At 45.0% G+C, this 14,156-nt stretch overlaps 1 protein-coding gene across 1 annotated transcript in view; it reads left to right on the plus strand.

Moving 5' to 3' along the window:
- Window positions 1-513: 513 nt before the first annotated feature.
- Window positions 514-14,156, plus strand: part of UNC13B (unc-13 homolog B) — a 172,996-nt gene continuing 159,353 nt past the window's right edge. Inside the window, exons 1-5 of the mRNA XM_026039780.1 lie at window positions 514-527; window positions 2,728-2,827; window positions 5,649-5,766; window positions 6,515-6,638; window positions 12,797-12,867. Coding sequence (XP_025895565.1) covers window positions 2,823-2,827; window positions 5,649-5,766; window positions 6,515-6,638; window positions 12,797-12,867 — 318 coding nt within the window. The 5' untranslated portion in view covers window positions 514-527; window positions 2,728-2,822. The remainder of the gene's footprint in view (window positions 528-2,727; window positions 2,828-5,648; window positions 5,767-6,514; window positions 6,639-12,796; window positions 12,868-14,156) is intronic.

Here is a 14,156-nt window from a genome sequence, read left to right on the forward strand (position 1 = left end):
TGACATATTATAGGGGTAATTGAGATGATTATTTTTAAGTTGTGATTAAAAATCTCCTGTACCCTGCAGAAGAGGTGTTCTTAGTTTATATAATAACGTTTATTTCTTCTAGAAATAAATATTCTATATATTTCTAGAAATTCTTCTAGAAATAAACTGAGGTGATATGAAATGGTGTCTTGCTAGGACAGAAATTATTATTAGAAATAATAATTTCTAGTTTGCAAAGGACTGATTTTGAAACGGTTTTGTTAGACGCATCACAGTGATTTCCAAACATTAATCCTCTCATTTTTTTAAAAAAACCTGCATTTAGAGAGATAAGGTAGGGCACAGAAGAGCCCCTGTCTGCAGAGCCGTTAAACTGGAAATCAGCACGTTTTTCCAGCTTCCTGTTCTCCTTTGGGGATGTTGTCCAGGGACACTGTCCAATGACACTAGAATGAAACTGTAGCAAGACAAAATCAGTAATGACTGTTTTTTTCTTCTCTTTACAGTAAAAAAAGCTAAACTTCAAGGACCACCAGGTAAGCCCCGTTGTGCCCTTGTTCCAGTTGATCCTTCACAGCAGAGGTGACACTTGGCTCTCATTCCTGCTCACGCTCCCTTCCCAGCTTTCATCTAACTCCTCTCTGCCCCTCTGTGCTCTCCTCATGTGACAAAAACACTACCCTGGGAGTCCAGGCTTCTGAGTTAGACTTGGTGTCACCATACTGAGATACCTCTGCTTACTTGCCTGACCTGGGCAGGTGATGGATGGGGAAAGTCAACTTTCATCTCCTGTGATCGCCTCCCACCCCAGGCTGCCATTTCATCTCATCCTTCCTCTGTTCCATGGAAAACCGGGATCTGAAAACATCTGCCAAACCGACAACATCTGCCCAGCAGACCTGATGTGTCCCAGCCACCAGTGTGTGCCTGTCTGGATCCAGTGCCTCCCCAGGACCAGCTGGGGTTGCTGGATGCTACTACAGAAGTGATTCATCCTCTTGTGTGGCAGCCTGTGGTGCCTATGATTGGGATTGTAATCCCATCTGCCTAGTTTTTTGTCCATATAATAGAATAAAAACAAACAGCTTGTGGCACACAGTGTTTACAGTCTCAACAACTATTTCCCTGTGCTTTGGTAGCAAGCAAGGAATCTTTCACTTTTTTTTTTTTTTTGTGGAATACAATTTAATGCGCTTTTTTTTACAAAAGAATAACTGATTTGCCTTTTTCTGGAGTTGAGTTTAAGGTGGTTTGCAAACTTGCTTGTTTGAATGGTGGTTTGAGGACAGTCAAAGAAAAGAAAGGAAGCAGTGTGACTTCAGGAAAAACACATGTTAAAATGCTTAGGTCCAAAGCAATAGAGGTAATCAGGCTGTGGCTGAACTGTAGATGTGCTTGTGTGTATCCTTGTGCAGTCTCCTTGACCCTGCTGCACATCACATCCATGTCTTTGCACTCACCGGCCTTGGTTTTCCAGGAGAAGAAAGCTGAGTGCATGGACTAGAAGGGGGACAGGATGTATGTCAGGTGTTTGCCATCCAGCAGCCTTGCTTGGGGCTGCAAAATGTGCCCTGTAGACTAGACTTAGCACAGGTGAAGTGTGTGGCTGCAGTGACAAGCCCAGGAACAAGCCAGGAGGGATGCAGGCCATGCAGTTTGATATGATGTCTAGCGTCCAGCAATTTTGCTGTGTGCCTGAGCTTCTGGGTCGTGCTGCTTCGCTTTCCTTGCTGTATATTAAGGTATTTAAGCTGGATGTTATAGTAGCCTGCAGCACTGGTGTGCGTGAATTGGGCAGTATTAAAATGAACAGTAATCTGACTTATGCAAGGCATAGATAAAGCAGAACACTGGATTAGTAGAGTTTGCACTTAGTTTCTTGCTATTTAGTGTGCCTCTTGTTCCAGGTTTGATGATACTGATAGATACCATGGAGGCAGTAACTCTCCTTAAAGGGAGTTGGTTCATTTTCAGGTGCTGATGTTCAATTTTCCTGTGTCTATTTGCTACCTTTTGGCTTTATGAGAAAGTAGTAGCAGCCACAAAGAAAAAAGTGGCTCTGGGCATTTGCATCAGGTGTAACGTGGTTCTTCTAGTTCAGCTGGTTTGGCACTGCAGATCAGTTTCTCCCATTTAGCAGAGGTCACTGTATTTCCCTTGTGCCCTTTACTTGACCTTAGAAAGTCCTTTGTGGACTTGCAGGTGGAAAACCCGGCTGGAACAAGGAGAGCAGTGAGGCTGATCGTGTGGTCTTTTCCATTCCATTCCACTTGCTTCATTTTGGCATGATTTGCCAGTCTGCTTTTAGTGCTGCAAGGTCTGTGTGGTGGGCCCTGTCTTTTCAGACTGTCTCTTCTTTCCTCCTCTGTTTCAGCGAGCTGCCACTCCAAGTGGCTGCATTCTTCAGGATTTTACACTTTTTTTCCCCCTGTTCCTTGCTTATTGAAAGTGTTTAGTTGCCTGTTGTTTTGAGAGGGGGAAGGGAAGGTTTTTGTTTGTTCATGCATGAATTTCTATGTAAATTGAATGAGTGCTTTGGTAGGTGAAGTTCTTTGAAAGACATCTTGAGTATTTGTGCCTTCAAGCCAATGTTGTCTCCGGCAACATTGCAGATGGGCCGCTTATTTTGGGCTGCCTGGAGTGCAGCGTATGCACTGAAACCCTTCAAGTCTTGACCTTACTTGTTGAAATGGTCTGTATGCTGAGGAGAGTGACGTTTTGCCTCTCATTCCCCAGATAAATTCAATACGTATGTGACCCTGAAAGTGCAAAATGTGAAGAGCACGACGGTAGCAGTGCGAGGGGACCAACCCTGCTGGGAACAGGACTTCATGTTGTAAGTATGGCTCTTCCACGGCACTGACGGTTATAGGAAGCTCCTTAGTGTGTTGTATAAAACAGAGTGCTGACATATGTAAAATACTTAGACCTGCTGACAACTTAAATCATTTGTTTTTCTGTTTTACTCAATAGTCTGTGCTCAGAGGGATGTGGGCTGGGAGGAGGTCCATGGCCTGGTGGGAGTAGTTGGTATCCTGTAATGGTTCTGGGTTGCCTGGGTTCCTGCTCCTGCATCCTGGTTATGAGGGCACGGTGAGGGCCAACTACTTGCTCTAGGATGGGGATGCAGGAGCCGAGCACGATACCACAGCTATCATGGTGAGGAGCTTTCCAGGTCTCATGGTGCCTGAGCGAGGCAGCAGGACAGACCTAAGGATCAGGCCAGGGTTGGCTCGGAGTCTGGGGCATCATATGAGGCTCGTTGGAGATCACGCTAGGAGAGCAAGGGTGGCTCTGGCCCTGGAATGGCACCAGGTGGTGCCAAGGTGGAGATGGAGGTGGATGCTGCTGTGGTGCTGCCGGGACAGGGACTGACAGCCCTAGGTCGGGCTGGAACTGAGATGGGAGTCTGTCCTGGCCTGGGTGTGGGGAGGCCCCAGGTGAAGCTGCTCAGGGCAATTAAGGCCTATTAGTGCTGGAGCCTTAATTAAGTGCTGGGAGCCTATCAGCATGTTCAAGGCTCTAGCACTTGTGTTCCTGCTGAGCTCAGGGTGGGAGCTCTCCTTGCTCAGACTTCCAGCCCTTGCAGGTGCATCTGTTGCTGCTTCTCTGGAGCAGAGCCATGAATATGCTCTCCAGCTCCTGGGCTGCAGCCTGCAGAGGGGCTGTTGGTCCTTGCTTTGAGCAGCACAACCTGGGCCTGTTCCCTTGGATCCTGTGGTGCAGCTGGCACCTCTGATTTGCCCTGCTCCTTGTGATCCTGATGCACAGCCAGAGATTTCCCAGGATCTCTTGGGATGGTGAGTTTTAGCTGATAAATGAATGCCTCATTCATAGATTCATAAATTGCATCAGCTTCTCATCCTGCAGCTTTCTAAGAGAAAGGGAATTGAACTTATTAAATCTCAGACTCCAAATGCTTTTATCTATTCTTGGCGTGGACAATACTGTTGGTGGTGGGAATGATGACGTTGCACCTGTAGGCAGGAACTATCTTTAAGTGTTAGCCAGATACTGAGGAGACTATTTGGGAGTGAGTGAAAAATGGCAGGTTGTGTTTGGATGAGCGCTTTCCCCACCATTCCTCCTCTTCTCCCTGGCACCCCTGGGATTGTTAAGCCCTTGCAGCTGGGAGTTTGCCTCGCATGCTGTAAGGTCTCTCTGCTGCTCCATAATTAGTTGCCAAGGGATTTAAAAGCAGCATATCAGCTGAACTGCCTCGCCCTGGCCTTCCTGCCTTTACCCAGGCAACAGCACTGTTGTGGAGCTGTTTGTTTGCAGCACGTGGCAGCCCGTGTGTTTTGCATGAGCCTGTGTACACCAAGCTGACCCAGGAGAATTAACACTGATATCCCAGTGCTACTGTTTACTAGTTTCCTCTTCTTTCTGGAGTTGGAAAAGGTTTTTGAATATAGTACTTTATCCCTCCTGGAAGGGAGCTTCTACTGTCTGAGTGTCCTTACCTCCTTTGTAAGGCAAGGTGGAAAAATACACTGCAAATAGGGAAATGCTTTCTGTGTGTGTTTTTTTGGTTTTACCTCTCAACTCCTTGGTTCTGAGGTTCAGGGGATGTTTGAGATTTGCTTATTTACGAGACCAGTAAAGTGCTTCAGTGTTGTCTGTGGGGACATTCTCTAATTTTGAAGAAGCTATAAAATGAGTACATACTTATAAGCAAACGCTTTTTTAATGAAAACACAAACTCTGTTGTTCAAAATGTGATGATTAAAGCAGCATTAAAGTTGTCGGAGGTGTCTATCACTTAAATTCAGCGTGTATGTGGAACGGGAGGCACGTTAAAATCACTGCTCGTAAGTTATTCTGCCTCTAGCCAGAAGGTGGAGAAAGGGAGACGTAGTCAAGGCAATCAAAGCCACTCTCCTGAAAACATTTCTTTCTAGATCTGTCCTGTGGAGCTCTGGGCAGAAGCCCCATGAGTGTCTTACAGATAGAGCCTTGCTCACTGGGAGTAGCTGGGCTCCACACATGCTCCTTGCTTCAGTGTAATGAATCTTTCCTCCTACTCCTCCTCGCCTCACAGTGGTCCAGCCAAAAGAAAATCACCTGTTGGTGTTGCAAGCTCCTGAGCTTGCTTTCTGCATCCCAAACTGAGGTGCTTGTTTTAAAATCAGTAGCTAATGTATTTTGCTGTAGCTGTAGGGTTTGTCTTTAACCTTGTAGGCACAAGGTGCTTTTTCCAAGTATGAGCTGTTTCTGAGCAAAAGCCCAAGTAGATGTTGGAATTTGCAGCAGTCCTTTATTTGACCATTATGACAACAGAAATTAGCAACTAACTTTTAACCTCCTGTGATAAGCTTAACATGGCTGCATGTGTCTAGGCAGAAGGAGAGTGGGCAGCAGCACTGTGGACAAAATACCTAGTTTTGGAGATTAGTAGCTGTACATAGGGCAATCCTGAATCCTAACAAGGAGGGACAGCCGTGCATCAGCAGAGAGCTCAAGAGCTTTCTCTACTCTGTATTTCTTCCCAGTATTCAGGCTGTGCATGTATTACGCTGTTCTTGAGCAGTTTTTGTGCAGTTCAGCTCTGCACAAAGAGTTCACTGCTGTGACTGTGGTTGCATTTCAGAGGCTTAAGCAGAACTAGATTGTTTTTGCCTTTTTCCTTACCTGTGCTGCCTTTTCTTTTCTTGCAGTGAGATCAGTCGGCTGGACCTGGGCCTAATTGTTGAAGTATGGAACAAAGGGCTGATCTGGGACACCCTGGTCGGGACCGTGTGGATTGCTCTCAAAGCCATTCGCCAAGCTGATGAGGTTAAGCTGACACACCGCTTCCTTGGGCAGCAGCACCACAGCTGAGGGTTAATGTGTTACAAATCTGGCTTGGTGCAGCTTAGGACTGTGCTGCTCAGCAGAACTTCACCTTACAAAGCGGGGCTAGAAGGAAGCTGCTGACACAAGACACTTTAATAGGTGTCTGTGGTTTCGTTCTTCTCATGTGAATACAGAAAATAGGACTTAAGGTGTTAAGGAACACGCCTTTTTGGCAAGTATCTGAAATCTGAGACACTGATACTCAATTTTAAGTCCTTGCTAAAGGCAGAGGGCTCTGTAGTTGTCCCAGGAACAGTCAAGCTGGCTTTCAAGGTAGACCTAGGGCCTGTCTGCATTGTTCTCCTGCAACTGCTGAGTGCAGCATTAGAAAATGCCTAGTGGTTCTGATTCTTGTTCAAGTAGGAATTAAGATGCATTAATACCTGTAATTCTGCTAACTATTGGCCTTGGTATTCCTTGCAGCTGATCAAAACATACTTGATTTTTTTCACCTCAAATCCAGTGCGCGTGTTTCAATTTAGCAGTTCCAGTGAGAAGTGAATAGTTTTGCTTTGAGGTATATGCCTCTTCTCTTTGTAAAGTCCTTTGGATTTGTGAAACCATTCAGCATCCACTGAATGGATGTCTGTAGATGTTAAAAGTGGCCGTCAGGTCTTGATAATATTGTGAGGTTCTTTATCCTAGCAAATGGGTGAGAATTACTTCATCTGTGGCTTGTGATTCACAGGAAGGTCCAGGGGAGTGGTCTACGCTGGAGGCAGAGGTTGTAATGAAACGTGATGAAATCTGTGGAACCAAAAACCCGACTCCTCATAAGATTTTGCTGGACACAAGATTTGAGTTACCTTTTGGTGAGTGAATTTCAATAACTTATCCAGGATACTGACACTGGAGAGAGAATATTTGCGAGCAGTTTCAGTCTTGCAGTCAAGCTATTTTAGTTCACAGTTCAGGCAAAATACTTCAAAATAGATCAATGCTGGTGACCATTCCTTGGCTGGCTTCTTACATGAAGGGTCAGAATAAATAGACAACGTTTGAAGGCATCTGAATGAACAAATGTTTAAAAATAGTAATACTTATTTCTGAACTGTGCAGTCTGGCATTTTGTACCTGAGCAGGGAACATGCAATGCATTGCATCTATATGCATTTGGCTTGAGGGGAGTTTGGGAGTGGGTAGGAAGAAAGGGTTTAACTTGCATACGTCCAAAGCTTGTTCTTCCCAGCTCTTTCTCACAGGAGCTAAAACAGAGGTAGGGTTAGAGGGTTGTGCACCTTTCTGCTTTGGCTGTTGAAGTGTTTCCAGGTTGCAGGGCTTGACCCTCTTCTGCTGCCTGTTGCTTGTTTTTTGTAACTAAGCTCCAAGCAGCGTGAGTGATGTTGCATCATGACCTACGCGTTGGTGGAGCATTTGGGCACCCTGTGGCACGTGGCCAGTGATTGTCAGGACTGGCCATCTGCTCTGGAAAAAACGCTCGGTCATTTATTAGTCTCACGCTCTGCTCCCTGGTGCAAGGGAGGATGCAGGACTTGCCCTGCAGCACTAAAATCAACATAATTTTTATTTTGTGTTTTGGGAGCTACGCTAGATGCACTGTTTTGAGTGCCCATGTAGCTGGATGGTCTAAGTTTGAGTGACTGCGATGTTTAATAGAAGTAACAGATGCTGCTGTTCTCCTTTACGTACTGGGCTATGGTTAAGCTACTCAACATCTTAATTTGTCCATTGCTGCTGTGGAGCTCTCCCTCTTTCTCATGGAAACTCCAGGTGATTCACTGCTGTGACACTATCATTGGGAGTTTATTACTGAGATTGACTCTTATATAAGGAGAGCAGCAACTCACTTCTCTCATAGAGTAAAATACTGCTCCTGTGGGGGAAAATGTGCAGGCTCTGGGGAGGGAAAGAGCATGGCACGTGTAGCTAAAGGCAAGGCTTGGAGCCACTGGATTTCCCTTTGAGTTCATCCTGACATCATTGCTTTTAAAGTATTTTTGCTTTAAAATAAAACGAAGCTGTGATCTCTTCCCTGCTTGTATTCAGAAAATATCCCAAAGAGTTCAGTTTCTTCTGAAATTTGTGCTTTGTGCTGAGTGCTTTTCTGTTAAGCACTGAATATGCTTAATAGAAATAAAACTCTCATCGGTGTTTCATGTATAGGAAAATAGATTCCCTGCAAAACAAGTATGTATTGTAGCACACTGGATTTAGCAAATGAAAAATATTTCATGTAATGAATATGTTTTCTCCCTGCTGCTGCCTTCAAAACACAAGACTTTTAATCATTATTTTAGACTGTATTACACTGTACAGAACCACAGCATATGCAGACTGAGAACGCTAAGTGAATAACAAACACTTAATGACTTAGCTGGTTTTGATTTAACACATTTGATCATATAAAACACAGCTATTACTTCCTTTGCTTACTGTGCCAAATCCTGAAGCCATGCGTGCACCACACTTAAAAGCCTTTCCAGAGGCAATGCCTAGTATATTGTTTGAGGCTTTAAATGAGGAATTAATATTCAATGGACTATAGATTTACTAAACCCTAGAAAGACTCTGCTGTATTGAAGCAAACTTCTTTTGGAGCATAGAAAGGTGTTCCCTTTTCCAGGATTTTGTAATTTCCAGGGAAATACGGGAATATCATTTGGCTGTTCCAAGGCTTGTGCTGCTGATTTTCTTGCGTCTGCTCTGCTTTTGGTCCCCCCTGTGGCAGGAGGGTCAGCAGCAGATCAAAAAGATGGAGAAAAATCAAGCTCAGAAAGATCTTGTGATCAAGCTGATCAACAAGGTGCCAAGAGTGTGGAAGACTCATCTTGAAAAGGCAGCCTCTACGTGCGTGACCCATCGCGTGGTGGCTGCAGGTCTGCTGTGTCCCTGTCCTGCATGGAGGGGACGAGGCCTGTGTGGCACCTCGCATTGCGTTTCGTCTCCATCCAGGCCCAGGGCAGCAGCAGGGCCTGTTCCTGCCCTGCTTGTTGTGACTGCCTTGCCTTAGCAGCTGGGAACAGCAGCGCTCTGTCTGCGCAGAGATGTCAATAGACCCTTCATCAGCCATGGAAGTTCTTCTGTTTGTGGCTCTGTTGCCTTTAGTAACAGCACGTGTGCAGTGGTGCTTACAGTGTGTGTCGTGGTTTGTTTCCCAGATGAGGAGCTCCTGGATATTGTAGGAGCACAACAGCAGACGTGTACGTGTGTGCTCACGAACGGCTCGTGCTGCTTTCCAAGTCTGGTGCCATATGGTTACCTGGGCTGGCAGCTTTACCAAAATAGCACGTTCCTCTGTTGGGATGTGCTTTTATACTTTTTATCACTTCTGGCTGCTGTGTTTTAGTTAGGTTAAGTGAGGCATGTAGGTGCAGTACCGCAGGCTGCTCAGTCAGTGAAACAAAGGGTTAGTGAGAGTTTGATCTTAACCCTTACAGTGGAAAGCATTTCTGTGCTTAGTAGTCTCTAAGAAAATGGTAAGAAACTGCTTTCTTGATGGGAAGAAATATTAGACTAAAATGGCTCTGGCTACTGATCAAATATTCTTGGAAATGAGACAGATTTATCTAGGTGGGAGACTGTTAGATTTTCTTCTAGCTTGTCTTAGAAGTTTGGGAAGGCAGCCCAAGAATGAGTCTTGCCTGGTTGTCCTGAGAGGCAGTGGATGTCTTGGCTTCTCTCCGAGCTGCTGCTCTTCAAGTGTAAAATTCTCCTGCTGAGAAGCAATTTTGCTGTGTCCCCCTGCTTGGAAGTGCAGTGAGTGTGTGCCAGCCTCTCGCGTCGGGGAGCGCTTAATGCTTTTTGGCTCCCAAAGCGATGCAGCTTGGGTCTGTGCCAGTTTGTTTCTAGATAATTGGAGTGAAAATGCTTGCAGGGTGCTCGTCTCGCAGGCGGGGAGGATGCTGACCTGCATCCAGCCATGAGCCGGAGGAAATGCGCTCCCGTTTATTGGCTTGGGAGCTGTGCGAGAAGAAATGCTCTGCTCTGCAGTGGTGTTTTAGTGAGAGCTTGTTCCTGTGCTTAACTCTGGAAAGGAAAGAAATTGGGGCTAGTGGCTAAGGAACAGGGGAACTGAGGAACTGGAGGTGGGTTAATTCTTTCCTTTGCATCTGTCGCTTGTTCTGGCTCGCGCACAGCTCGGGTAGACCCCAGGCCGGGCCCTGCTGCTTGGGAAGAGCTCAGGAGGCGGCGCAGGCAGAGCGAGGAGCTCTCGACCAGTCCCACGGTGGAGAGCAGCACTTGTGCTGGAGCTCTGGGTTAGTGCGAGCTGCAGCTCTCTAAGTGAGAGTGCAGGTGTGCTTAAGTGCCCAAGGGGGTCTGACTGGCTGAAGTGGTCTGTATAGATGCAGGAAATTCCCTTCTATTTCCTTCTCCCAGCCTGATCCAGTTTCCATACCGAAATGCCCTCATTTCTTGGTGGCACAGTGTGCTGCAGTGTCAGGGCACTGAGTGCCCTGATAAGTCTTAATGGCCCTAATAAGCAGCCTCACTTGAGGCCTCCACCACCCACACCCTGAGCCTCACTTGAGGCCTCCACCACCCACACACTGCCCTGAGCCCAGGAGCACCATTTCAGCCCAGTTTGGGACCTTCACTCCCTGTCTGAACTGTGGTGGAGATGTACCAGCGTGCAGGCTCAATTCCAGTCATTCCAGGCTATGGATCTCGCAGGTCTAGACCTTGACCTGCAAACTGACTTTCTGCATTGGCCCCGGACCTGCCTGGAAATCATGAGACTTGGTCCTCTCCCTTCCTGGCTGACAGACTTTCCAGCTTTATGTTGGACCTGCCTCCTCATAATGAACTTGCAGGATGATCTGGACTCCTGGTTGAATCTGGGTCTGCCCAGCTCGCCTTGTTCTGGTGCTATAAGCGCGGGCCCTGGCTGGTGGGGTATCAAACTCTGCTCCCTTGGGAAGCAACTGGACCTTGCTGTGCCCTGTGACCAGGAGCCCGGAGTAGTGAGTAAGGGTTTCGGATTCCAATGTCTGGTTGAAGATGGCAGTAGCAGCAAGAAGCATCAGGCTTGAAGTCTTTCCATGCTGGTGTCAAATTAAGAAGTCCAAAAAGGTAGAGCTGCCCGTCATCTCACTGTTCTTGATCAGCAGCTTTGTTTCACTGCCCATATGGCTTCCCTGTCTTGGTTACCAAGTATGAGGTCAGTGGAGCTCCTGGGTGACATCAGACGGTCTCTGTTTGAATTACTTCAGCAGCTTGTCTTATAAGCAGAAGTTAATGTAGCAGAGTAATGTAGATGTCTAATCCAAGCCTGTATTGATGTCGGAGCTGGCTGGGAGGTGCCTTATAAGCAGGCACTCTGTGGCTTGGGTTCTGTGTACTCCAGAGAAGCTACTTAAATAAAACGGATGAGTAAGGCTAGACACATATGGATAGTAAAATGAAGTATTTCTAAGTTGCTTTCTCAAAAAAGAAAGAAAAAATCAAGAATTATGCCTTTTTGGGCATCTGTTCTTTTGAGAAGGCAACTTCATACAAATTCATGGGCTGGTTGCTTAACATTTAAGGCTTGCTGTGCAATGGCTGTACTGCCTTTCCCATTGGTGACAAGAGTTTCTCCAAGATCAAAAAGATGCCTTGAAAAATTCAAAGCTTGTCCGTAGAATATTTCTATTCCTGACCTGAATAAAAAGCTGTTTCTATAGAGCAGTAGTGATCCTGTACTAAAACTCTGGTAGCCCCATATATGAAATGGGCACTGTGGATGCAGGAGATCAGAAACAACTGCAGGGGATGCCTGGTGCTCCTTGTGCCTGGACGTGTGGGTAAGGTGGCTAAGCCCTGAAACCTGCTCTTGGACCAGCCTAACTTCTGGTCAGTATTGTCACTTCATCCCTCCTGCATCTCACTGCAGTAGATTTGGGGCTTTGGAGGGTTTATTCCTCACTTCTGCATCATTCTTTGGCATTTAGAGTTTGGCAAAATTCCATGCACCTTTTTATAAAATTTGGCTGTGTCAGATCCTTGCTGGAGTTTTTTGTCCTGCTAAATTATGTTAGGTCCTGGGCTGATGGCCATCAGTTAAATGTCCTCTGTGTAGATAAATTCTCTCTAGGTTTCCTTCCTTCCAACATACAGCACATCAGAAAGAGGTGTGTATTATGGTTAAAATAGATTACCTCCTTGATCTCCTCTTAAAGTAAAACCAGCTTGTTCTTTTTCTGCTCAATGCAAGTTTTCATTTTGCGCTTTCTGCAGCAGTTCATCTGCACCTTTGAGGGTGCCCTCAAAGAGGTGACTTTTTCTGGGTGGCAGAATTCATTGTTCCTTTCAAACCATTAGGCCCCAATATTATTTCAAGTGTGAAATAGAAAATAGTTACCAAAATAAAAGCGGCTCTCCTTGCTGTTGGCATTTAACTTGGTAAATCTTTTAGAAGTTAATAGGGTGGCTGTAATGCGTCTCACAGTGAAGTTGCATTGAGGTATAAAATTAGGAATGTGCTTCCACTGAATGTGTCTGTAACTTTGTTCGTTGCAGGTATATGGCAGATTTTGTAAGGTAAAGGCAAACAAGAAACTGCTTTTCTCCTGTTCTTCTTTTGTGTCACCTCAGGGACAGAAGGTGGGGGATGCTGTGCAGAAGGAGTCCTTGTTCCTGAGGTTATGCAAGCCCTGAAAGAGGCTCTTGACCTTGTTATGTGTTAGCAAGTACACAGCATGTCATTATTAAATGACACCTTATAGAACTAATTCTTGAAATAAATAGGTATTACTTTATCTCCTCATTTCCTACTTCTGTGTGGTGTGCATTTGGTCTATCAACTTGAAACAAAAATGTTTGTTTTGAGGACTTTGAAATGTCTACTTATATTTCCATCTGAGTGCTAGTATAAGGCTTTTTTTTTTTTTTTTCTCCTTCTTCTCCCTTCAAAATTGGGTGTGTTTTTGTGGTGGGACCTTTGAATACTCTTAGTGTTTTAGTGCTGCTGGTGATAAATGCAAAGTTGCCTGGTCAATAAGATGGTGTTATTCTGATTCTTTTTCTATAGACATTCCTGAAGAAGAAGCCAGATACTGGACCAGAAAATTAGAACAAATAAACTCCCTGGGAGATGATGAGGTAACTATTTGAAATGAAAGATGGATGTAGGAATGCAGTCCTCACTGTCCCATAGTTTGCTGCCTCTTTTGATGTTGAATCCTTGTGATTGCTAAGGTAGCTAATAAACGTTCTGTGTTTACAAGCCTTCCACAAGCTGTTTTCAGGACTAATTTTTAAGTGTAATGTTGGTGTTATTCAGAGAAATGCTTCTTTTCATATCCTGGAAGGGCTCAAACAGAACTGCATGTTGATGCATGTACACTCCAAGTAAAGGTAACGTTATGCCTAACCTTGGAGGAGTATGAAGCAGTTTTTGACAAGACGTGATAGGCTGTCTTCTCATGAAATCAAGTCAAAAAGGATATTTTACAGTTTTTGTATAAAGTTATAGGTGTATACACACATGCTTTTCCTGGGAAGGCAAAGCAAATAATTACTGAATTTCTCCTTGAAATGAGACACTACTGGAGGGAAGGCTTTGATCTGAATAAATTGTTAATATCTCAGTTTAGCAATTTTGTATGATATCACCTGCTAGCTGTGGCTTTGCTTTCTCAGATTTTGTGTGTACTTTGGTAAACAACTATAAAAATTACAATTTTGATTCGAGAGTCTGGAAAAGTTCTATTAAAACTTTTCTATACATGTCATACTGTTGTGCTATTGCAAAGTAAGACCTAACATGAATGCCCACAATTGAAGTTTTGTATTTATTTCTCGTGTAACAATGCTAACACCAGTGAGTAGGAACATGGGATTGCTTAAACTCTGGTAGGTCTCCTTCCTTAGCAAGATACCTTGCAAAAAGTGCTGTCAGTGACTTCAGGAGCTTGTTGGTCTGGAATCTATCGTCAATCCTTGTCCGGTTCTTATTTCAGTCACTGGATTCGTTGTGCAGACAGAGAAAATGTTTTCTGTTTGAGAACTGACCTGCTCTTAGGTGGATTAAAAAATAATTGCTTCAGGGTGATGGGCAACCTCTCTTGCCTCCCCCAGAAGTTGGAGAACCTCTTGGATTTGCAGGAAAGCTCAGTCAGTAGTTTGGCTTCTCAGAGATACTGCTGGTAACTCCTTGGGCTGTAGCAGAAGTCCTTGCCATGAGCCTTAGTGGAGTGTAGGTGCCCTCTAGTGCTTCCCTGGACCTCTGCCTGGTGAAAAATGTCCTGAACTGGTGAGACCCCTCTTTTCTCGCAGCGCCCTTTGCCTGTGTGTTAAGTGTTGTTATTACCAAATAACAATAGCAAAGTCATGCACCTATACTTGCAACCTAATTTATACTGGATATCTGCTTTTACCAATAAGAAAAT

Source organism: Nothoprocta perdicaria, unplaced genomic scaffold (genome assembly GCF_003342845.1).
Source record: "Nothoprocta perdicaria isolate Ctin4 unplaced genomic scaffold, notPer1 scaffold_10, whole genome shotgun sequence".
Taxonomy (NCBI): Eukaryota; Metazoa; Chordata; class Aves; order Tinamiformes; family Tinamidae; genus Nothoprocta; species Nothoprocta perdicaria.